The following is a 25,714-nucleotide window of genomic DNA, read 5'->3' on the forward strand; positions in this document are numbered from 1 at the left end:
GCATATCCTTGCTGGCTGTCGGCGTCAGGAGCACAGTGTATTTCTAGGATTCTGCACACACATGCCCAGTGGCAGATTTACACGGTTGACACAGCTGTGCCGACGTGGCACAGAGCAGCTTGGGACCCTCTTCTCCGTGTTGAGGAGGCTGCCCTGCTGGCCTGGGAGAAAAAAGGCCTGTCATCCAGAGCCAGAACCGTGGGGATGGCCGACAGCTGAGACCCTTGTAGTTCATCAAGGCCCTCCCCCGGTCTAGTCACACAACGGTAGCTCCAAAGTCACTTGGGACAAGGCCTCCTTGTGGCCAGCCCCCGTGGCAGGTCCCCAGCTCCTGACACCTCAGCTGTCTTCAGCGGGCCACCTCCCGTGTTCCGCCAGGCAAGCTCAGAGCTCATTGTGTCGGCCCCTCGAGACCCTGCCAGCCAGGTCCTGCAGGTGCTTCTTCACCTGAAACGGAGAGCAGGCCATCAGCAGGCAGAAGACAGGTCCCCGTAGGCTCGGGGTGCACACGGCCTGAACCCTGCTTATCTGTCCCCACGGGAATCCACCCAGCCGGAAACCAAACACAAATCATAAAGCAGCTGAATGTCAGCCGGCACCAAAAACAAGCAGCTGGAAGCAGATCATGCTGAAGGGGAAAATGGGTGTTTTGTCGTCATGTACCCACACCACTATGTCTGAAAGAGCAGTGAGCAGAGACGTGACAAACACACCTCCCTCGGAGCCCTCCTTACTCCTGGCCCACTTTCACTTTCCTGAGACCCTCTCAGGGCTTCTGCCCTTGGCAACACCTCAGACCTGTCACCACCACCTCAGGGCGGTCGGCCCCACAGAGGACTCACCATGTGCCAGGTGCCTTTTTTCTAAATTCTTACAGAACCCGGCAAGGTCGAGGCTTCGGGTATGTGCCCTGCTCCCCTCTGACCCTGCCCCAAACCCTCACATGGCCCCAGACTGGGCTTCTCAGCCAAGACCACAGCTTTGCCCGTGGTCAGGCAGTGCGAGGTGACCTGCTCCTTTCCCACATTTCCCCGTCCCAGATGGGCCTTCTCAGCAGATCCTCACATGTGGGACCCGCTTCCCACGCCCACAGGTATCACAGCCTCTGCCGCCCCTCCTCAGCCCCGCCCCGCCAAAACGGACGCACTGGGCTATAGCCTCCTCTCAGTGCTTCCGCCTTGTTCTCACCTTGTCTAGTTTTGAGCATGTGATGGAGTTCAGGGGAGCCCTGGTGGCACAGTGGTTAAGCACTTAGCTGCTACTCGAAAGGGTTCTCAGGAAAAGGTGGGGCAGTCTGTTGACGTGAAGACTACAGCCCCGGAACTCTACCAGGCAGTTCGACCCTGTCCGATGGTGTCGCGCTGAGTCGGAATCGACTCGACAGCAGCGTTTTTTTTCTCAACGTAGTTCAAAATTCAATAGGCGTAGCAGTCTCCCTTCTATCCTGGCCCCTGCCACAGTTCCTTCCAGAGACAGCCGAAAGGAGCAGTTTCTAGTTTCCTATGCATCCGTAAGCACATTCTTAAATTGCTTCTTACCTTTTTCACTTAATCACTTGACCTAAGCCAGAGCATGCCTGGTCCACGTGAAGGGATTCCTCTTGCTCAAAGGACTGAAGGTGCCCAGTGTGTGGGATCTACCCACAGTTCTCAATCAGGGCACCCAGGCCACTTCAGGCCTTTGCTGGTTCACATGACGAGGCAGCGTCACGAGTGTCAGTGGACGTGGCCAGGTGTGCGAGCTCTAGTTAGCTGACGCTTCGCTTCCAGGACCTGCCCAGAAAGCCTGGCCCGTGCTCAGGATGGCAGAGGATGCCCACGCAGTTCCACACCGGGACCACCGTGGGGTGCCTGACAGGAGCCCCAAGAACCAACCCAGGTGGACGCACACAGTACAACGCCACCCGGGCACATCGTCACGCTCACGATCCTGCCGTGGAAAATGTAAAAGGTCTGGAAACAGATGCTAACTCCCGCCAGTGAGCATCTCTGGGGCCGGCAAGCCTGGGGGCGTGAAGTCTATGGGGGCAGGGGGTCTGTGGGGCCAGAGTCTATGGGGTGAGGAGGGCGAGCCTACGGGGGCAGGAGTCTGTGGGGTGGGTGGGCGAGCCTACGGGGGCAGGAGTCTGTGGGGTGGGTGGGCGAGCCTACGGGGGCAGGAGTCTGTGGGGTGGGTGGGCGAGCCTACGGGGGCAGGAGTCTGTGGGGTGGGTGGGCGAGCCTACGGGGGCAGGAGTCTGTGGGGTGGGTGGGCGAGCCTACGGGGGCAGGAGTCTGGGGGGTGGGTGGGCGAGCCTACGGGGGCAGGAGTCTGGGGGGTGGGTGGGCGAGCCTACGGGGGCAGGAGTCTGGGGGGTGGGTGGGCGAGCCTACGGGGGCAGGAGTCTGTGGGGTGCGTGGGCGAGCCTACGGGGGCAGGAGTCTGTGGGGTGGGTGGGCGAGCCTACGGGGGCAGGAGTCTGTGGGGTGGGTGGGCGAGCCTGTCTGGGAGGATATGCGGAGGAGCCTCCTGCTAGGTTTGCAAAAAGCCCAAACCTGCTGCTGTGGAGCTGATTTCAATTCATAGTGACCCTATGGGACAGACCAGAGCTTCCCCATGGCGCTTCCAAGGAGCGGCTGGTGGGTTCGAACTGCCGACCTTTTGGTTAGCAGCCTGAGCTTTCAATCACTGCGCCACCAGGGCTCTACTAGGTTTGCAAAGGACAGTGAATTAACACACCATGTGTGACTCAGGACAGACACCAGGAAAGACTGATCTCCAAGAACAGCAGCGTCTGGTAGCCCCACCACTGGCCCTGGCCTGCAGCTGTCGGGGGGATGGCACCTTCCCCCACAACAGGCGCCTGACACCTGATCCCTCTCATGCCTCCATCTGTGGGCTGCAGGTCTGCGTGCCCTGCCCCGGCCCACCTTGTAGCCCAGCTCCTTGGCCTTCTCCTCCAGCAGCGCATACTTCTCACGGCTCCGGCTCAGGTGCTCCCTGTCGCCGGTGCTCTCCACGTGCTGCAGCTTCTGGTGCGAGAGCTCCAGCTGCTTCTGGTAGTGGTTGTGCTTCTCGATCTTGGCTTCGAAGTGCTTCAGCTCCTCCTAGGTCACAGGGAACTGAGCTGGCTGTCTTTTGCCTGCCGGAGGGCAGCCTTAGGGGCCCGAGGGGAGCCTTAGGGGCCCAAGGGGGACAACTGCATTCAACCCAGGGGCTGGGGCCCTACTGTGGGGCCCAGGGAGCAGAGGGCAGAAGGTGTCACACCTGAAGGCTGCAGGCACCACGCCTCAGAGCTACCCTACAGACAGTATGGGATGTGGGCTGCCACTGCTCCTGCTGCCCCACAATTACAGACGTGGCCTCTGCACCAAAACCACTGTAACTCACCTTAAAGGCTCTGAGGTAAGGCGGACGCTCGCACTCCACCCAGTGGCCCTGGTGGACCACCAGCACCCACACCCGGGCTTCAGCTGGCACCTCACCTTCCTCATCAGTGCCCTGACCCCTGTGGCCTTGTGCATTGTCCCTGTGACCAGCAGCTGCCCCATCCCCAGAAGCCAGGCCAGAACCTGCAGCCATTTGGCTCCACCCTGGCCCTGCCCCATCCCCACTGTCCCATCCCCACAACTGCAACCCTGCGCACAACCCCATCCCCATGCCTCCAGCGCCAACCCTGCGTCCCCACCCCTATGCCCCTGTCCCCACAGCCCCATCCCCACATCCCTACCCCCACACCCGTCCCCCCACTCCCACTGTCCTGTCCCCGTGTGTGGCCCCGTGTCCGCGCCCTGTCCGCATCTGCACCAGCACCCTGGCTGGACACGGCTCTCACTCCCTGCTGGCAGCCCTACGCCAGGCTCCCTTGTGGCCTGTGTCTGTCAGGTCCCTGCTCTAAACTCAGCGCTCCCTTCCCAGCCCAATGCCCCATGCGCTCACTTCTGAAAATCCACCTGCAGTCAGCTGCCCCCTGCACCTGGAGCAGTCCTCTCAGGTGAGGGTCTCCTGCTCTGGGAGGAGTGCCCCTCACCCCTCCAGTCTGGGGCCAACTAGGGCCCGCGTCCCCAATCATGGCCCACATCGTGTTGTCTCAGCTCCGTGAGGGCAGGATCCATGTGCCCCGTGTCCGCCTGCAGCACTGACTGTGGCTGCATCTGCCCTGGACCCCACCCACCTTCCTGACACCTCACCCTGTTGCACCCAACCTGCTCACGGAGGTGCTGCCCTGTTTCCGCCCTCTGCCCCAGCCCCGACACCGTGGGTGACCGTTCATCTCCAGGGCCCATGGCGCCACTGCCCTCTGTACCTCCCTGGAGTTCAGGCACACACGACGCCCCAACATCCCGCTAGCCCCACAAGGAGAAGCTCCCTCTCTTTCCTTGTCCCAGCTCTCGGTCTCATGAAATGCCAACAATCCCAACAGCCCAGTCATCCCTGATGGCCCCAGTCTTGTCCCAACCATGACCGTGTGCTACGTGACCCACGGGGAGTGTGGCGTGGGGCAGTGAGACTCATAAGATGCACGGACACCCTTTTTCTGTCTCACTGGCACAGGCCGAGCCCAATGTCTCTTCCTCTGAAAATTCTCAAACCCATTCACTTCTTGCAGCCCCCACTGCCACCGTCCTCACCTGGTAGCTGGCATCGCCTCCCGCCAGCCCTCCCTCCTCAACCGGCATCGCCTCCCGCCAGCCCTCCCTCCTCACCAGGCATCACCACCCACCAGCCTTTCTTCCTCACCTGGCAGCAGGCATCGCCTCCCGCGAGCCCTCCCTCATCACCCAGTATCACCACCCACCAGCCCTCCCTCGTCACCCAGTATCACCACCCACCAGCCCACCCTCCTCATCCAGCAGCAGGCATCGCCTCCCGCCAGCCCTCCCTCCTCACCCGGCATCGCCTCCCGCCAGCCCACCCTCCTCACCCGGCATCACCACCCACCAGCCCTCCCTCCTCACCCCGGCATCACCACCCACCAGCCCTCCCTCCTCACCCGGCATCACCACCCACTAGCCCTCCCTCCTCACCCAGCATCACCACCCACCAGCCCTCCCGCCTCACCCAGCATCACCACCCACGAGCCCACTCTCCTTATCTGGCAGCAGGCATTGCCTCCCGCCAGCCCTCCCTCCTCACCCAGCATCGCATCCCGCCAGCCCTCTGTCCTCACCTGGCATCGCCTCCTGCCAGCCCTCCCTCCTCACTAGCCAGCAGGCATCGCCTCCCACCAGCCCCTGATCTCACTTGGCAGCCAGCATTGCTTCCCGTCAGCTCTCCGTCATAACCTGGAGGCCAGCATCGTCTCCCACCAGCCCTCCACCCCCACCTGGCCTCCCCAAGGGCAGACGGTCTGTCCACAGGGGACATCAGGGCCCTCCGACAGGCACTTGGGGTTAGGCAGGCACAGTGTACAAGGGCCCCATGGGCTGGTGAGCAGGCCAGCAGGGCAGAGGTCACCTGGAGAACGTGAAGAGAGGGGAAACGGGTCCAGGCTGGGTGCTAAGCTGCTGCCTCCCGTGTGAATAAGGGAGGAAAGAGAATGCATGCTATCTGAGAAGGCAAGGGGACAGATATCTGGCAGACAAATTCGCATCCTTACCCGGAACGACTCCAGCTCCTTCTTGGTGAAGTTCGCAGACTTGGCCATGTCCCACAGGTCAATCACACGGGGCTCTTCGAACTCTGCCGGGACAGCGAGGCGGGCTCTGTGACCCCCAACAACAGCGCGGCACCACACTCCCCGCCCAACACTGCGGTCACTGGGTGGGTGTGACTGTGTGCACCATGAGTGTAAGCACACGTGTGCTATGACGTGCACGAGTTTGTGTGCACAAGCGTATGTGCACGTGAATGCACGTGCCAATGTGTGTGAGCACGCGTGTGGGCGCCTGAGCGTGTGAGCACCTGAGCATGTGTGTGAGCACGCATGTGAGCACCTGAGCATGTGTGTGAGCACGCATGTGGGCGCCTGTGTGTATTTCCAGCACGTGTATTTAGTGTTCCCTGGAGCACAGGGGGGGCGTCTTTCTCAGGCACATTTGCTCTGCAGCACACAAGACTACTGACATGTGGCCCTCGCAGCGCCATCACCCGCTCCCCTGGGTCAAGCAGACGGCACCAGGGCACGGTGAAGACCTCCATGGTCACCTGCAGCTCTTGGGTCAAGGCGCTGGCATCCCCCTCACTCCTGAGAGAAGCAAACCAGACTGAAATGGCTGCCTGACCCCATCGGGGCTCTCGTGTGGGCACAAGAACAATGCCTGCAGCCCGGGCCAAGTCCTCTGACTGGCTGTGTGGGGACTCCAGGCTGCCCCCACTGCCTCCTGCACTGGCCCCAAAGGGCCTCAGGGTTTGCGGGGAATCTCCTGGGGGACCCAGCTGACGCAGGTGCCAGGAAGATGGTCCAAGACACGGATGGCGAGCAGGGGCCACCATTTACCTACCAGCAGAGGCTAGGCTCAACGAGTCCTGCTAGGAGCTCGGTGCTGGACAGCCCTGCTCTGACACCACAAACGTGTGTGACAAGCGTGTCTCCAGTGTATCCCCTGACCCATCACCACACCAGCATGCACTGGGAGCTTACCCGGGACTGGGCAGACATGGCCCCGCCCCCCAAGAGCTGAGGCCGCTGCACAGGGTGGGGGTGTAGGAGACAAACGGACAGAGCTATGTGTCCAGATGAGGGTGTGGACTGGGCACGCTCCAGGAAGAACCTTGTATATGCACATGTGCGCATCCACATGCACACACGGGTGTGACACCACAGCAGGACACACTCACACACAGACCACAGATGTGACACCACAGCAGGACACACACACACCATAGGACACACATACACACGGGTGTGACACCACAGCAGGACACACACACACCACAGGACATACATGCCCTGCCCACAGGACACACCCCCCCCCACAGGACACACACCCCCCACAGGACACACGCACACCACAGGACACACTCACACACCACAGGACACACACACACACGGGTATGACACCACAGCAAGACATACACACATGCACTCACCCACAGGACTGAACACAGCAGAACACACACACCCCTCACAGGACACACACACCCCCCACAGGACACACACATACCCCACAGGACACACGCTCACCACAGGACACACACACACACACGGGTGTGACACCACGGCAGGACACACACACATGCACTCACCCACAGGACTGACAACAGCAGGACATACACACGTACACACAGACCACAGATGTGACACCACAGCAGGATACACACACATGCACTCACCCACAGGACTGACCACAGCAGGACACACACACATGCACTCACCCACAGGACTGACCACAGCAGGACACACACACCCCCCACAGGACACATGCACACCCCACAGGACACACGCACACCACGGGACACACGCACACACGGGTGTGACACCACAGCAGGACACACACACATGCACTCACCCACAGGACTGACCACAGCAGGACACACGCACGCCCCACAGGACACACACACCCCCCACAGGACACACGCACGCACGGGCGTGACACCACAGCAGGACACACACGCGCAGCCACACGCAGCCCCCCACCCGCTCACCGTTCTCGGAGCTGTAGCCCTGGTGGCTGACCTTCCGCAGGCGGTCGAAGCCCTGGTTGATGCTGCGCAGCTTGTCCTTCAGCTCTGCGTGCCGGCTCTGCAGGACCTCCTCCTCGATGCGGCTCATGTCCGAGCGACTGATGACGTTTTTGTGGATTTCTGTGGAAACAGGAGCCAGGTACCTCAAGAAGAGGCCGTCGTCCTCTGAGAGTCTGCTGCTGGGACCCACTGGAAACCCAGGCCGCCTGAGGCCCCTGCCCATGCCGAGCATTTCCCATAAGCCACGTCCCTGTGGATTTAAGGCCCTCGGTCCTCTGGCTAAGACGTGTCTCCCCGTGGGCCCGGGAGGTGCCCCGCAGTAACGATGTGGTCTGTCGCTTCCTCAGATGTGGAGGCTTTAGGACGTGTGTGTCTCCAAGTTAAGGCAACTGATGAACCTTGTAGCCTGAGGCCAGGGCTGGGCTCTAGGCTGTCCCACACACCTGCCCGCCCGCCCGCCTCCTGCTCCCACTTTCTGGAGGGGGGTGTCCCACCATGCTTCGTGAACCCTCAGGTCGTGGCAGCCAACAGGCAGCAAGCTGCTTATTTTTGTTGGCAGAGTGACGACCAGGGAGGATAGATCACTAGTTACCACAGAAACATATAATCTGACCAGATGCCCCCATGGATTAATGAGACACCCTGAGCGGTTCCTAAGCCAGGAGAGGCCCAGTCCCAGACTGGTGGAGATGGCACCACGTGCCCCAGGCTCCCACTGCGTCCAGCTTCCCGAGCCGGGCCTGTAGGCCTGGAGGCCAGGGTTGAGTGGCAGTATGGGCTGACGAGCACCTTCGGTTCTGCTCAGCGTCTCCAGCAGGACGTTGTACTCCCGCACTTTCTCTGTGTGATGTTTCAGCTCCCGCCACAGCTTCTCCAGTTCTTCACTGCTGAACTTTCCAGAGGTCTTTGCCTGAGACAGAGAAAAGGCCTGAGTGAAAACTCCTCGAAAACTGCTCTGACCCATCTGAGGTGGCTCCGAGCCCCAGTGGCTGGTCCCTGCTCCTAGGGGGCACGTCCTCGTCCTGTCCAGAGCCTCACAGGGCCAGCGCTTACACCCACGTCCCTGTACTAGGAGGTCTGTGTGGCAGGAAAATAAGAGGTGAGGGGCAATTCTGCTCCTGAGGCTAAGTGGTGGGGCGGCCACAAAGTACGGCTGTGGTGTGGAGAGGGGCAGGACTTTCCCTCCCCACTTTCCTCACAGGCCCACCCCACAAGGCCTCTCCCTCCCTCCCCACACTGGCTGGTGCTCATCTCCCATGACCACGGACGAGAGCTTCAATGTTCAGACCCTAATAAACGTGACTCGGACAGGGAGCTGGACTGAGCCAACAGCTCGATGGGCAAACCCCAGCGCCTCACCCCAGCTCCCACCCACAGAGGTTTGCGCACCCAGAGAGGCCAGCACTGCCTCAACCCTCCCCAGATGCCACGGCGAGGCCATCCCATTCTCTGTCTGCCTCAAGGGTTCTGGGAAATTAATGTGTCTCCACCATACATAAGCACAAATTCAAAATAGATTAAGGGCCTAAATGTGCCAACTAAAACCATAAAATTCTTAGAAGTCCAAACAAGGACAAAGCTGTCAGGCCCAGCATTCAACAATGGGTTAGCTAATATAATAACAAAAGCACAGACAGCAAAAGACAAAATAAACACATAGGACTTCATAAAAATTAACAACTTATGTCCATTAAAAGACTGTACCTAGAAAGTGAAAAGACAAGCTACCTACTGGGAGAATATCTTCAGAAACCACATACTCAACAAGAATCTAATAACCAAAAAATATATACATAAAACTTTGACAATGACAAAAAGACAATGCAATCATAAAATGGGCAGAGAACTTGAATAGACATTTCACTAACGAGGACATTCCGACGGTCACCAAACACACGACAAGATGCTCAGCATCTTTAGCCATCAGAGAGATGTAAATCACAACCACAACGAGATACCATTTCACTCCCACTAGGATGGCATGACAGGTTGGTAAGCGTGACGGTTAAAGTTGTGTGTCAGCTTGGCTGGGCACCATTCTCAGTGGTTTGGCAGTCGTGACGTAGCCTGACAGCTTTTTAATGATGTCATCACCTCCACGATGAGATCTGATATAAAGTGTTCACCTCCATGATGAGATGTTGTAAGCAGCCAATCAGTTGAAAGGGAGTTTCCTTGGGGGTGTGGCCTGCATCCAATACAGGTGGACTTTCTGGCAAGGCTAGCTGGCCTTTGCTCACTCTGGATCCTGCAGCTGGCTCCTGTTCTTCTGATCTCTGGTCCTTGACACCTGAGCTAGCAGCTTACCTACCAATCTTGGCATTCGTCAGCCTTCACAGCCTGTGAGTCAGAAGACTCTTATCACCTGATCTTGAGTTCACTGTCACCTATGGCTACGTGAGTCGGGAGAAGCCTCCAGCCTGATCTGCAAATGTGGGACTTTCCAGCCTCTACAGCTGCGTGAGCCATTTCCTTTACGCAGGTCTGTCTATACATATATTTACATGTTGCACTGGTTCTGTTTCTCTAGACAGCGCAGCCTAAGACAGTGAGGACGTGAGGAAATCGGAACCCTCACCCATTGCTGGTGGTCATACGAAATGGTACAGCCGTTGTAGAAAACAGTATAGCGGTTCCTCAGAGAACTAAAAATGGAACTACCATATGACCCAGCAGTTCTACTCCTAGGTATGCACCCCAAGACTTGAAAGCAGAGACTCAGAGACTTGTATGCCAATGTTTACTGCAGCACTATTCACAATAGCCAAAAGGCACCAACAGCCTAAATGCCCATCAGCAGATAAATGCATAAACAAAATGTGGTACCAAAATACAATGAAATACTACTCAGCTAGCGGGAGAAGTGAAGGCTTGATGGATGCTATGGTATGGATACAGCTTAAAGACATTGTTATTGTGTTATTGTTGGGCGCTGTCCAGTCGGTTCCAACTCATGGTGACCCTATGTATGACAGAATGAAACACTGCCCCGTCCAGTGTCATCCTCCCAGTTGTCACAATTGAGCCTATTGTTGCAGCCGCTGTGTCAACCCATCTGGTTGAGGGTCTTCCTCTTTCTTGCTGGCCCTTCACTTTACCAAGCATGACATCCTTCTCCAGTGACTGATCCCTCCAGATAACACATCCAAAGTACGTGAGATGCAATCTCGCCATCCTTGCTTCTAGGAGCATTCTGGCTACACTTCTTCCAAGGCAGACTTGTTCATTCTTCTGGCAGCCCACGGTATAGTCAATGTTCTTCACCAACACCACAGTTCAAAGCTCTCAACTCTTCTTCGGTCTTCCTTATTCATCGTCCAGACTTTGCAGGCATACGAGGCAACTGGAAACACCACGGCCTGGGTCAGGCGCACCTTAGTCCTTAAAGTGACATCTTCGCTTCTCAACACTTCAAAGAGGTCTTTTGCAGAAGATTTTCCCAATGCGATGTGTCATTTGATTTCTTGACTGTTGCTTCCATGGGTGTTGATTGTGGATCCAAGTAAAATGAAATCCTTGACAATTTCAATCTTTTCTCTATTTATTATGATGTTGCTTATTGGTCCAGTTGTGAGCATTTTTTTTTTTTTTTAATAAACAAAAGAAAAAATTGAAGCAATTACGCTGAGCAAAATAAACCAATCACAAAAGGATTGTAATGACCTCACTTACACAAAAAAACAAGAAAAAGCAAATGTATAGAGACCAGAGTTTATCAGAGGTGGGAAGGAGGGGGAAAAAGGTTAATGGCAATAGAGAAATCGCACTGATCACGGGTAGGGTCGCACAGCCGATGACTGCTGATTGCTGTCAATCAGTTGTACACCTGTAAGTTGTACACCTGTAAATTGTGCACCTGTAAGTTGTGCACCTGTAAAAAATTGAATTGTTGGGGATACCTTCACGCAATGACAGAAAGAAGAAGTAGCTGCTGAGGCTGCTTACATACAAACAACTTACGGGGTTTGGTTCCTTGGTCTGGAAGTTCAGGGTCACAGTTTCATGGGACGTCCCACTTAGCTGGCACAATAACATGTTTAGTGCCTCTTCTACCTCCTAGTTTGCTCTGCAGTGCCTGGGGTCTCAAAAGTTTGCAAGCAACCATCCAAGGTACAACTTGACTCTATTTGCTGGGAACAACTGAGGGAAGAGTCAGCAACTGGAGGAGGAAACAGAGTGCGTGGGTAGCTGCCTCCATGGACAGCTGCCTCCTTTGCCGCGAGGCCAGAAGTGGGTGGTGCCCGGCTACCATACTCAACACTTTGGTCAAAGGTTCCACAGGAGAGCCCTGACCGAAAAGAGAAAAACGCAGAACAGAATTTCAAATACTCATGCACTCCAGACTCTCTGGAGCCACGGAGGGTGGATGAACCCCTGAAACTACTGCCTTGAGGTAATACTTAAACCTTAAACCAAAAATATCCCCTGAGGTCTTTTGTGTATGTGTGTGTGTGTGCGCTTTAGGTGAACGTTTACAGTCCAGGTTAATTCCCCGTACAAAAATTTATACACGTTGTTATGTGACACTAGCTGCAATCCCTATAAATGTGACAGCACACTCCCCTTTCCACCCTGAGCTTCCCGTGTCCACCCAACCAGCTCCTGTCCCCTTCTGACTTCTCATCCTGCCTCTGGAGAGGAGCCGCCCATTCAGTCTCCTGTATCTGCCTGAAATAAGAAACACACACTTCGTAAGTGTTATTTTATGTTTCACAGTCCAGTCTACTCTTCTTCTGAAGAGTCGGCTTCAGGAATGTTTTCAGTTCTGGGCTAACAGTGTCCGGGGGCCATGCCTTCGAGGGTTCCCCGAGTCTCAGTTCTGGGCTAACGGTGTCCAGGGGCCATGCCTTCAAGGGTTCCCCGAGTCTCAGTTCTGGGCTAACGGTGTCCAGGGGCCGTGCCTTCGAGGGTTCCCCGAGTCTCAGTTCTGGGCTAACGGCGTCCAGGGGCCGTGCCCTCGAGGGTTCCCCGAGTCTCAGTTCTGGGCTAACGGCGTCCGGGGGCCGTGCCCTCGAGGGTTCCCCGAGTCTCAGTTCTGGGCTAACGGTGTCCGGGGGCCGTGCCCTCGAGGGTTCCCCGAGTCTCAGTTCTGGGCTAACAGCGTCCGGGGGCCAGGCCTTCGAGGGTTCCCCGAGTCTCAGTTCTGGGCTAACAGCGTCCGGGGGCCGTGCCCTCGAGGGTTCCCTGAGTCTCAGTTCTGGGCTAACGGTGTCCGGGGGCCATGCCCTCGAGGGTTCCCCAAGTCTCAGTGAGACCATTAAGTCTGGTCTTTTTACTTGAGTTTTGAGTTCTGCACCACACTTTTCTCCTGCTGTCAGGGACTTTCTGCTGGGTTCCCTGTCCGGGCGGTCGTTGGTGGTAGCCGGGCACTGTCCAGTTCTCGTCTCAGGCTGATGAAATCTCTGGTTTACGTGGTCCTTTTGTCTCTTGGGCTAATATATTCCTTGTGTCTTTGGTGTTCTTCATTCTCCTTTGCTCTGGGTGGGTTGGAACTAGTTGATGCATCTTAGATAGCCACTCACCAAAGTGGGATGCAGAACATTTTCTTAATAAACTTTATTATGTCAATTGCCCTAGATGTCCCCCTAAACCATGGTCCCCAGATCCCAGTCCCTGCTACTTTGTCCCTTGAAGTGTTTGGTTGTATTTAGGAAACTTCCTAGCTTTTGGTTTAGTCCAGTTCCCTTCACCAAAGTTGACCCGTCTACTACCTAGTTAGTGATTTTCCCTCCCTCTCCCTCATAACCATCAAGGAATGTTTTCTTCTGTGTTTAAACCTTTCCTTGAGTTCTTGTAATAGTGGTCTCATACAATATTTGTCCTTTTGTGGCTAATTTCACTCAGCATAATGCCTTCTAGATTCAACCACATTGTGAGATGCTCCCCAGATTCATCATTGTTCTTTATCGTTTCAAAGTATTCCACTGTGTGTATGTACCAGAATTTGCTTATCTATTTGTTGCCGGGTACTAGGGTCGTTTCCATCTTTTTGCTACCGTGAACAGCGCTGCCATGAACAATGGTGTGCATATATCAATTCGTGTGAGGGCTCTTATTTCTCTAGGATACATCCCAAGGAGTGGGATTGTTGGATTGTATGGTAGTTCTATCTTTTTAAGGAAGTGCCGAACCAATTTCCAAAGTGGCTGTGCCATTTTACATTCCCACCAGCAGTGTGTAAGTGTTCCAGTGTCTCCACAACCTCTCCAACATTTATTATTTTCTGTTTTTTAGATTACTACTAGACTTATTGGGTTGAGAGGGTATCTCATTATAGTTTTGATTTGCATTTCTCTAATGGCTTATGATGGTGAACATTTTCTCATGTATCTGTTAGCTACCTGAATATCTTCTCTGGTGAAGTGCCTGTTCATATCCTTTGCCTATCTTTTAATTGTATTGTCCTTTTGTTAAGATTTTGCAGTATCTTGTAGATTTTAGAGATTAGACTCTGATCGGATATGTCGCAACCAAAAAATTTCTTCCCAGCCTATATGTTGTCTTTGTACTCTTTTGGTGAAGTCTTTGGATGAGCATAGGTGTTTGATTTTTAGGAGCTCCCGGTTATCTAGTTTCTCTTCTGGTGTTTGTGCATTGTTAGTAATGTTTTGTATACTGTTTATGCCATGTATTAGGGCTCTTAGCGTTGTCCCTATTTTTTCTTCTATGACCTTTATTGTTTTAGATTTTATATTTAGGTGTTTTGTCCATTTTGAGTTAGTGTTTGTGCATGGTGTGAGGTACGGGTCTTCTTTCATTTTTTTGCAGATGGATATCCAGTTATGGCAGCACCATTTGTTAAAGAGACTGTCTCTTCCCCATTTAACAGACTTTGGGCCTTTGTCAAATATCAGCTGCTCATATGTGGATGGATTTATGTCTGGATTCTCAATTCTGTTCCATTGGTCTATGTATCTGTTGTTGTACCAGTACCACGCTCTTCTGACTACTGTTGGTGGTATAACAGGTTCTAAAATCAGGTAGTGTGAGGCCTCCCACTTTGTTCTTCTTCTTCAGTAGTACTTTGCTTATCTGGGGCCTCTTCCCTTTCTACATAAAGTTGGTGATCTGTTTCTCCATCTCATTAAAAAATGTCGTTGTAATTTGATCCGGATTGCATTATATCTGTACATCACTTTGGGTAGAACTGACATTTTCACAATGTTGAGTATTCCTATCCATGAGCAAGGTATGTTTTTCCACTTATGCAGGTCTCTTGCAGTAGTGTCTTGTAGTTTTCTTTGTATAGGTCTTTTATGTCTCTGGTTAGATTTATTCCTAAGTATTTATCTTCTTGGGGGCTACTGTAAATGGCATTGATTTGGTGATTTCCTCTTTGAAGTTCTCTTTGTTGGGGTACAGGAATCTAACTGATTTATGTATGTTTATCTTGTATCCTGATACTTTGCTGAACTCTTCTATTAGTTCCAGTAGTTTTCTTGTGGATTCTTTGGGGTTTTCTGTGTTTAAGATCATATCATCTGCAAACATGGATACTTTGTCTTCTTCCTTACCAATTTAGATGCCATTTATTTCTTTAACCAGGCTTATTACACTGGCTAGGACCTCCAGCACAATGCTGAATAAGAGTGGTGATAAATGGCATCCTTGTCTGGTTCCTGTTCTCAAGGGGAATGCTGAAATCTTCTTAAAACCAAACAAGAGTTTAGCTTAGCTAGTAAAAAAGGTCTGTGCTGAGCACTATGCTGTTTTAAGAACTATATACATGGGATCAAACTGACAAGAGCAACTCAAAAGATTAGGCAGGAACTTTAACGGGCAGCGAGTTTATGTTAATGAGGAAGGAACAATTCAGAAAAGGAGGGTGAGAATGATTGCACAGCTCAAAGAATGTAACCAATGCCACTAAATTGTACATGTACAACTGTTGAATGACGTATGTTTTGCTGTGTATAGTCTCAACAACAACAAAATAAATAAACTTTACGAGGAAAAAAAGTAATACACCTCGCCCCTGGCGGAGGGCGCCTCTGTGACCATTGAAGCAAGGCTGCGTGACCCGCCCACAAATCAAATCTCAGACCTGAGTGAAACTCCAGCCCATGCTGTGCTAGGCCCTACAATGTGTTATGAAGCATTTCTTCGTATCTGATGGTCTCCCAAATGGCTAGGTCCTCAACTACTGGCCGAGAGGTCAGCAGTTCAAACCCACCCAGGCCTGGTGGTCTGGTTCTGAAAGGTCACAGCCTTGAAAGCCCGATAGGGCAGTGGTACTCTGTACATGTGGGGTCACCAGGAGTCAGAATCCACCTGTCAGCAACTAACAACACTGAGGACAAACACACTCATTGCAAGAGAAAAGTACTCTAACAGGAAAGGAGCAACTGTTCATATGAAAACAAAAATCACAGAAAGAGCCTAATGGCTTCACCAGGGAGCCCCTATATTCACAAGACTCCCCACATTACGGGATTCCCTGCAGAACAGACACAGCCTTCTTAAAGGGGAGAACCGAGGCAGTGCCCCACCAGCCCCCAGCCCTAACGTCCACAAGATAGTACAGACGGGGTTTCTGGAAGGAGCCAAGGGTACCTTGTGCCACAGCTTCTCCAGCCGTGGGTCCTCCAGGCCCTCGTCCTGGGTGCCGTCCTGGAGGTAGTTGGTGTCGACCACCTGGGTGTCTTTCCTCCCATCCAGCCCGTACTTGGCCAAGATGACTAGTGAGAAAAGAAAGATTTTACCTGTGTGGCTTCTTCAGTCTGCGTGACTCCTGGTCTAGGCTTTGACACAGCTCCGCCACTCGAGCTGTGGGAGAGCCAGGTTGGCCCCGCATGTTCCTTCAGCCTTCTCCTCACCTCAGGTTCCAGGTGACAAGGCCTGGACACTCCCCACCCCGAGACAATGCTGCCCCGTATTCCTCTCCTAAGGCACCACCTGACTCCCCATTGACCATGCTAAGTCAGGGTGGCAGGGGCCAGTACAGCTGGGATGAAGGTCCCGGCGGGACCATTTTCACAGCCCCCTTCACAGACCTCCCAGCCCCAGTGCTAAGTAACGGCTGGCTGGGCGTACGGGAGCAATGGCTAGGGGATGGCCTTTTGAAAATCAAAATCATGTTTCTACTTAAGGGAAAACACTTCCTAAAGGAACGTGGCTTCAAGGTCAGCTGGGCCAGCCCCAAGTCACGTGGCAGCTCTTGGGGACAAGTCCTCTGCTGGGTCTCCCTGGAACTTGGGCCATCTTGGCCCAGCCAAGCCCCTTCCATCATTTCCTTCTCACCCAGGTTGGCCAAACTACACGGATTTCCTTGGCAGGGGTGGACTGGCCCCTCTTTCCGTCCTCCTCTGAAGTGGGTAGGGCTCTACCAGGCCCTACTGCCCCCAGGGCTGGACCCCGGGCCTCCAGGAGCTCCCAGCCCCAACTCCCCTCCACTGCCCCCAGGGCTGCACCCCACGCCCCAAGGAGCTCCCAGCCCCAACTCCCCTCCACTGCCCCCAGGGCTGCACCCCAGGCCCCCAGGAGCTCCCAGCCCCAAGTCCCCTCCACTGCCCCCAGGGCTGCCCCCCAGGCCCCCAGGAGCTCCCAGCCCTAAGTCCCCTCCAGCTGCAACCACCTCTGCCGTCCTTGGTGACTTCATTGACCAAGCTGGTGACCATCTGAGCCCTGTACCACAGCTCCTGCACTAGACCTGAGCCCCACATAATACAGCCCCCTGCATGGCTCTCCTGAAACTCCACCTCCACAACCCCACACCTGGCACCCCTCCTCTGCCCCCCTACCCCTCACCTGCGTCCCCACTGTGAATCTACAGGGGCCCCCAGCCCCGACTCCTCACTCTGCCCCATTCTTTTGGCCGCCTCTAGCCTCCTGGACTCAAATCCTGCTGCATCGCTCACTGGTTGAGGGAATGAGGGTGCGTCAACGCCCTGCACCTCAGCTCCTCACCTGGGACTCGGGGAGAACATCTGCCCCGACACCATCACTGGGGGTGCAAGCCAAGATGGCACAGGCCCTGGACGTGTCCCAGGACAGTGACTGTCCCCACACTGCCACCGGGGGTGCAAGCTGAGATAGCACAGGCCTGGACGTGTTCCAGGATAGCAGACTGCACCCCCCCCACCTGGCCTGAAGGTTCCAGATGGGGCTGCAGCCCCCCCAAAGTCACCCCGAGAAGCTCTTGGTCAGATTATGGGAACCCATCACCCACTTATACACAAGCGCCCTCTGAAGCCAGAACCTGGTCCCCAGGGCTGCCTGCTGCAGCTGCCCCCCACCACCCATTTGTACACAAGGACCCTCTGAAGGGCCGAGGCTGCCCCATGGGCAGCTGGCACAGGAAGCCCATGCCCAGAGAAGAAGCCGGGGTGTACCCAGTGAGCTCCTGACTGGCCACAGAGAGCCGGCCCTGGGTGACTCCTGAGGAGGCTTCCTTCTGCTCAAGCTCAGATTCTCCCTCCTGACTTACCTCCCCAGGCCCCCCAATAACAACATGCTCTTGTGGTGGGGAGAAGCTGCCCCCATCCTCCACCCCAGACACACCAGGACACCCGCCCGCCTCCTGCTCCTCTGGCATCCCAGGTCCCTTCACCCTCCTCTCAGAATGATGGCCCAGCAAGCCCCATCTGGAACCTAGTCGGGGCACCAGGCAGTCTGCTGGTACCTTGAGTGGCGAGGGCTGGCCCGGAACAGAGACCTCCAGCCTGGACCCTGCCCTGGCCTTCCAATCCACTGGGACCCTGCTAGTCTGCCATGCCCAGCCTTGTTCCTGGTCTGCCCAGGTCCAGATACCAGCTCTCACAGGCCTGGAGGATGGGTGGACGCACACACATGTGCGTGCACACACGCACACCACACATACATCCTTGCTCCTGGTCTCCTGTCTGAGGTCTCCTGCCCAAGCTCAGGCACCAGGTTCCACAGGGCCCAAGGACAGAACAACACAACACACACACCACACCTGTGTGCCCACACAAATGCACACAATCACACACACGTGTGCAAATACACATACACCCCACACGGACATGCAGATACATGCTGATAGAAGGAAAACCCATCAGCTCAGAAACACCACTCCTGGAGGTGCCTCCGAGGTTCTCTGCAATGCGTGGGCACGCATGTGGGACCCATCTTAGATGTTGGGTGTCTAGCCAGCGTTGAGGGACTGAAGGAGAAGGGGGAAGGCATAGAGGTGGGGCCTGAGAAGTAATCACGGCCCGTTTGCCCAACTACTTTTTTCAGACCTCTGAGCCCTGAGAACACGTGTGTCTCTTGAGCCCTGGTAGCTAAGCAGATGACTGCTCTGTCCCTCCTTGAAGACCCAGCAGAGAGCAGCTCCCAACCTCACGCCACAGCCCACAGGAAGCCCTTCTCCTACCAGACCTAGAGCCTGGCCCCAAAGCCTCCAGACTCTGAGACACACTCATGCCCTCTGCTGTCCCCCACCTCCCTGACCTCCCTACATTTGCCACCAGCACTCAGAGAATGCTGGTGCTGTGGGCCCAGCCCTCCAGCAAGCTGTCCTTGGGGCCGAGCAACCAACCGCCAGGCTGCCCCGGCCGGCCACCCTCCTCGGTCTGCCACATCGTGCAAGATACCGACAACGGAACCAGCAAACGGTAAACGAGAGGCCGGGTGGCGGCTCCCTTCACATGAAAACGAAGATACCCTGGAGATTGCGGATGAGCCTGGCCTCCTTCTCTCCATCTTCATCCAGCCCTTCCAGCTTCAGCTTCTTCCAGCCAAGCTCATCCCGCTCCTGGATCTTCAGGTCAGCATGGAGCTCGGCTAGCTTCACGGGGGAGAGGTGGAGCTGAAAAGAGGGCAGGAAGAGTGTGAGGCCGGTGCGTGGTGACCAGCACGCCCACAAGAAAGCAGGCCTGGAGTGCCACGGGGCCAGACACAGGTGACAGGATGGAACCTGCAGAACCGGGGCCACTGGCGACACAGTTCACACGGGGAAGCTCCAACGGCCAGGCTTCAGACACGGCATCACCCAGAAACCCAAGTCTGCCTGAGAGCTTCCCTGGAGACAGTGGCCTGACTGCACAGACCCAGTAAGGAGCCACCTGCTTCTCGCAGCCTCGCCCGCGGCTGTGCTGTGGGATGTGGGCTTGGGCTGAGGCACGTGGGTAAGTGGGTACACCTCACAGAAATGGGCTACTGTCCACTGCTCAGCCTCCTCTGACGCCCAGAAGCCTCAGCGGTCAGGGTGGACAATGCCCTGCTGGGCAGAGGCCACAGACCAGCAGCAAGTGACCAGGAAGGAGGATGCAACAGGTCAGTGAGAAGACCTAACACCAGCTCCCAGGCCCTTCTCTGTACGCCGAGTATCAACATTTCCAGTTAAGAGCAAGTTAACATGATCCAAATGCAAGACAGACTCTGTCAAACATTAGACAGTGAAGCAACCACCCATGACCGCAAGATGAGCCGACGCGCGGGGGGTGGGATGGGACGGCCCCTGAACCCAGTGACTTCTGTCCCGGGCTGGAGCACGAAGTCCCATGTGTGTCAGAAGCCTGTTTCTAAAACTCTCCAGGCTGAGCCTTGTCTGCACCCCTCCTGACACTCAGACGGAGGGCAGCCCTGCCAGAGCACAGGGGCGAGGACTTCTCAGTCTCACAACCCTGAGGGCTGCCTTCCCTCCGCCCCCGGGAAACTGAGGTGGGCTGGAGGTAGGGAGCAGGTCCAGATCCTGGAGCTAAAGATCCCTGGGCTGGTGTCCACCTCCCCAGCGCCAGCCCAGGACCCGCTCCGGCCAAGGCGGGCACAGGGGACAGTAGAGGAGGGGTCAGGCAGCGGCTCACGTGTGTCCAGGATCAACACTTCCAGGTGCCAGCCCGAGACCCTGTCAGACCGCAGGCCCCAGCTCACGGGCAGGACACAGCCACCCGGAAGGCACTGTGGTCTGCCCGTTGCAGATGCTGCCACAGCACAGGGCAGCCCGGCCCTTCAGTCCTCTGAGCTCCACGACAAGAACGTCTGCCTCACGCTGCTGTGAGGAGACTGTTCCACCGTGGGACCCGCCAGGCGCAGGCCTGCAAAGTTCTGGCACGCTGCAGGGAATTCAGCTGGCTGCAGCTCAGCCCCTGGCTTTCCTCTCCAGCCCTCAGCATCCATGCTTAGACCCCAGTGCCCAGAGAAGAGGAGTGAGGACACACACGGGGCAGTGACGAGCAGTGTTCTGGCGTTCCCAGTACCTGCAGAAGCAAGCACCCTGCAAGCCCGACTGCATGCCTCGCTTCTGAGGACGCGCCGGCCTTCCCCATGGCCCGATGACGGCACTGAGTGCTCAGAGCGCCTACCTTCTCCCAGGCCTGCAAGCCTCTGCACTAGCACAATGTGGATCTGCTTGGGAACCTCCCCCAACACCCCCGAATACACAGCCACCTGAGAGAGGAGAAAACCCCGAATCTCCAGGAACACAGGGTAGCTCCACACAAAGCCCCCTTTGAAAAGACTCTGACAGCTCACCCCAGCAGCAGAGCCCCAGGCGGCAGCCCTCAGCTCTACAGTCTTGCCACACCCGAGAATGTCACAACGCCTGTGCTGCCTGGCAGAGGGAACCCGAGTTCTCATCGTTGGCTCTCTCAGCACTTACAACAGGAACTGGGTAGGTGACCTTGCAGAAAGCAAGCCTGGAGGTGCAGGACGGATGACACAACAGGCAGTCGCTGGGTCACAACAGGGAGCCTCCTGGCGCCTGCCCTATGGGGGCTCACACATGACAAAGAGGGATTCCGCCCCCCAGGCCTACGAAAGGGGGGAAAGAGGATGAGGCAGGTCGGAATGCCATCAGACTCTTTCTTTGACCCTATATTCTAGGGCACGCTATGTGCTTACGGTCCCAGGAGAAAGGCCTGGAGATCTGCTTCCACAAGGTTACAGCCACTGCACAGCCCTACCTGACACACAGGATGGGTTAGGATACACCATGATACAAAGTCACATTTAAAGAGAACAAAGACACAATGTTTTCATACAGCAAATCACAGAAAGGACAAAATCTTCTTGGCAAGGAAGGGAATGACTGTTGCAAGGAGGCTAAGAAAGGCTTCTCTGTAGCAGCAGCGTTCACCTGCCCCTGGTAAGTGACCTGCAGCTAATGAGACCACGACTCAAGAAGGCCCCCCTTTCTTCACATGCACAAGTGGCACTGGGCTCCAGGTTGGCAGCAGAGGTGACAAGGACGTGCACACAATCCCTGGACTATGTCAACTGAGGATAGCACCACAGGCCTCCCCGCTGTGCTCGGAGCCACTCCACCCAGGACCCTGGCAGGCAAGGAGCAAGAAATGAAGCCTGATGCCCACCCAGACGAATACCACCATTATGCATCATGTTCACAACTAGGATGATAACTGTGACCAGGGATGAGGGCTCCCTGGCCAGGCCCGCGTCTAATGCCTCTGCAACCAGCGTGAGGGCTTGGCTCCACCCACCACACCATCCAGAAGGAAAACCAACACCAGTCAGCATGGCTCCACTAGGGTGTCCACCAGGCACCAGGAACACTCTAGAGCACCTTCAGATTCTGTCTGGCAGAAAAGAGGTTCTCATGACTGGTATTTCAGGGTTGGGGGAAAGGCCATCAAGTCCAAGGGCTCACCTCAACCAGGCCTTAGGAGAGCTGGGACCTGAGAGAGAGCAGCATAGGCCAGGTGGACGGACGGCAGGAGAGAAGGCGGGGTGTGGGTGCAGGTGCTGTGCACAGGCAGGTGAGAAGCTGCCCAGGTCTGCCTGGGGAAGCACTGGCACAGCAGCCCTAGGGGGCCAGCAGGGCTGACTGAGCCAGCTGTGGGGTGGGTGGAGGGCTAGGGGCCAGAGCCCAAGAGCAAAAGGGAGCCCTGCAGGTTCTGGGGTACCACCATGCACCCCAACACAACCAGTCACTTCCCGGTTGGTTCTCAAATCCTTACTCTGCCTGTCAGGTAATGTTCCCTGCTGCTTGGAGGGCTTCCTACACTCCAGTCAAGCCTATGTCCCCAGGCCCTTCAAAGCCCACCCATCCCCACCCCTCCAGCCCAAGTGCCCCCTCCCCCTCACAGGCTGACCCACACCCTCAGGGCTGGAATGCCTACCCCCTCCCCAGCAGAGTCCTCTCAAGGACACAAGTCTGGGCAGAATGCTGGGCTGGGGAGAAGCCCACTGAGGGCCTGCTGGGGTACTCAGGGTCAACCTGGTGCCCTCAAGGGCAGTCTTCCTCCATCTGCCCCTCCCCTACCTCCTCCTTTTTTCTTCCAAACTCAGTCCTGCCTTCTCAACTACGTCCTCTCCTCAAAGACTCTCGCAAGCCTTTACAGATGATCTAATCTAGCCCTCCTCATTTCAGAGATAAAGCTCCTAGGCCCCCAGGGAACACGTAAACACACATTTCACTAAGGACAAAGCCATTATGTTAATGGACAGAGTGGCCTGCCCAGGGTCTCACAACCTTAGAAGACTCTGCTCCTCCTGGCGCAGTGGTCTCCAGGCCTCTGAAATGAAGATGGTCAGAGTAGATTGCTTATCTCTTGGGTTTTAGCATTCCTTGAGTCTTGTGTTTTATGTCTTCTAAGCCTAAACCATCTCCTCCAACCTCACCATGCCCCCACCCACCAATGAACAACTGACCTGCTCCCGGGGTTCCTGCTGTCCCCCACGTGCCTTCATGCTCAAGACCACCTCATAACCACAACCAGCTGATGTGCAGTCAACTCTGATTCATGGCGATCCCATGTGTGTCATACTAGAACTGAGCTCCACAGGGTTTTCAATGGCTAAGTTTTTGGAAGCAGACAGCCAGGCTTTCCTTCTGAGGCACCTCTGGCTGGATTTGAACCCCCAACCTTTCAGTAAGCAGTGTTAACTGTTTGCACCACCCATATAACCAAAACCCAATGCCATCGAGTCGATTCTGACTCCTGGCTACCATATACGACAGAGTAGAACTGCCCCATAGGGTTTCCAAATGTTTGGTTAGCAGCTGTAGCTCTCAACCGCTGCGCCACCAGTGTTCCTGTGTCTTCATACAGGGAGATATAACGTAAGAGAAAAGATAAAAAACTGGAAGCCCGAGTGCTGAGACCGAGTCCTGGTTCAGTAGTGGAAGGCAGCCTGCAGCCCGGGGCAGGCTGGGGGTGGTTAACCAGCCCTTGACCCTCCCGGGTCTGTCTTCGGCTGCACTAAATGGCATGCACAGCCCCTTTCGAGGCTGACATCCCAGCAGACTGCTGGCACCAAGGCCTCCGCAAGTGTCGCCAAGGTCTGGGTCTCTAGTTCCACCCGCCAGACACCACTGAGGATTTGCCAAGGGTGGGGGTTTGTACCCCACAAAAGCCCTAAGCGAAGGCAAGGGGCCAGCACCTGCAGGAGAGAAGGTAAGCACGCCCGAGGCCCAGTCCGGGTCCACCAGGCCCACGGTCCACCAGGCCCGGTCCCGGCCCACCAGGACCACGGTCCACCAGGCCCGGTCCCGGCCCACCAGGCCCACGGTCCACCCGGCCCACGGTCCACCGGGCCCACGGCCCACCAGGCCCGGTCCGGGTCCGCCAGGCCCACGGCCCACCCGGCCCACGGTCCACCCGGCCCGGTCCCGGCCCACCAGGCCCACGGCCCACCCGGCCCACGGTCCACGGTCCACCCGGCCCGGTCCCGGCCCACCAGGCCCACGGCCCACCAGGCCCGGTCCGGGTCCGCCAGGCCCACGGTCCACCCGACCCACGGTCCACGGTCCACCCGGCCCGGTCCCGGCCCACCAGGCCCACGGCCCACCAGGCCCACGGCCCACCCGGCCCACGGTCCACCCGGCCCGGTCCCGGCCCACCAGGCCCACGGCCCACCCGGCCCACGGTCCACGGTCCACCCGGCCCGGTCCCGGCCCACCAGGCCCACGGCCCACCAGGCCCGGTCCGGGTCCGCCAGGCCCACGGCCCACCCGGCCCACGGTCCACGGTCCACCCGGCCCGGTCCCGGCCCACCAGGCCCACGGCCCACCAGGCCCGGTCCGGGTCCGCCAGGCCCACGGTCCACCCGGCCCACGGTCCACGGTCCACCCGGCCCGGTCCCGGCCCACCAGGCCCACGGCCCACCAGGCCGGACCCGCCGCCGAGACAGGGGACACGGCTCCCCGCCCCCGGCCCGCTCACCCGCTGGGCCTTCTCCCACAGCTGGTTCAGCTTCTCCATCCGGAACGCCTCCGGCTCGCGCTTCGACGGCGGCGCGGGCTCGTTCTTCTCCCGCGAGTACTTGCCGCCGTGGCCGGCCGCCGGCGCGGGCCCGAACAGCAGCGGCAGCGGCAGCGGCAGCAGCAGCAGCAGCAGCAGCTTGAGCCCCCGCGACGCCATCTTCGTCTGCGCCTGGGGTTGAGCGGCCCGTCGGTAGAGGGCTGAGGCCCCGCCTCCGAGAGGCCCGCCCCACCGCGCGGCCTTCTGGGGGTTGTAGTCCTTCCGCGTACAGTCGGCCGAGGCACTACCGCTGGCCGACTACAAGGCCCAGGAAGCCCTGCGGTGGCACGTAGGCGTTGCCCAGGCAACCACGCCGCAGCCTCCTGACGCCGGGCAGAGCAGAGGCAATGGGGCAGAGCTGGGGTGCCTGAGGCCCTCCTGCAGCTGCCTAAACTGGAATTTGGGGGGTTAGTGCGAGCAGGGGCTCCGGTGGCGGGGTGGTTAAGAGCTTGGCTGCTAACCAAAAAGTGGGCAGTTCGAAACCCTATGGGGCAGTTCTACTGTGTCCTATAGGTCTCTATGAGTCGGTAACGGGGTTTTTTGTTTGGGGGGTAGGAGGAGGTTTGGCTGAAGAAGACGCAGTCGCCTCAGCACCTGGAATCCGGCCTCTTTCCCTGTACTCCGTAGAAAGAGTGAAAAGTTCAGAAATCAGGACGCTGTCTGGCTGGAATTTGGAATGTCCTTATTTCATCTACTTTAATACTAATTCTTCCTCATCACTATGGGCTTATGGAAGGCGCTAAGAGGCATCAGTGTTGCTGTCAGGAACCTTAGAAGCCCCTAGCCCACTCCTTCATCTTACACAGGAAAAAAAATGGAGGCCCAGGGAGTGAATGGCAGACCGGAGTAGGTCCGGTTACCTGGGCTTGCTCACTCCCATCCTGGCTGAGGCTTTCCCCGCCGATCCGGGAAGTACCCGCACCCCAACACTTATTTGGACT

The 25,714-nt window shown here is 56.6% G+C and overlaps 2 protein-coding genes across 2 annotated transcripts in view; both read right to left on the reverse strand.

Moving 5' to 3' along the window:
- Positions 1 to 24,918, reverse strand: LRPAP1 (LDL receptor related protein associated protein 1). Its single transcript, XM_049886673.1, has 8 exons — positions 24,696 to 24,918; positions 19,234 to 19,378; positions 16,159 to 16,283; positions 8,395 to 8,515; positions 7,567 to 7,725; positions 5,579 to 5,661; positions 2,910 to 3,086; positions 1 to 447 (listed from the first exon to the last, which is right to left on the reverse strand). Exons 1-8 carry the CDS (start codon positions 24,891 to 24,893, stop codon positions 385 to 387), a joined length of 1,071 nt encoding a protein of 356 aa, XP_049742630.1. The 5' UTR covers positions 24,894 to 24,918; the 3' UTR covers positions 1 to 384.
- LOC126077377 (uncharacterized) overlaps positions 1 to 25,714 on the reverse strand; it is a 1,154,420-nt gene that overhangs the window by 269,146 nt on the left and 859,560 nt on the right. The window lies entirely within an intron of this gene.

This window comes from Elephas maximus, chromosome 5 (genome assembly GCF_024166365.1).
Source record: "Elephas maximus indicus isolate mEleMax1 chromosome 5, mEleMax1 primary haplotype, whole genome shotgun sequence".
Classification (NCBI taxonomy): domain Eukaryota; kingdom Metazoa; phylum Chordata; class Mammalia; order Proboscidea; family Elephantidae; genus Elephas; species Elephas maximus.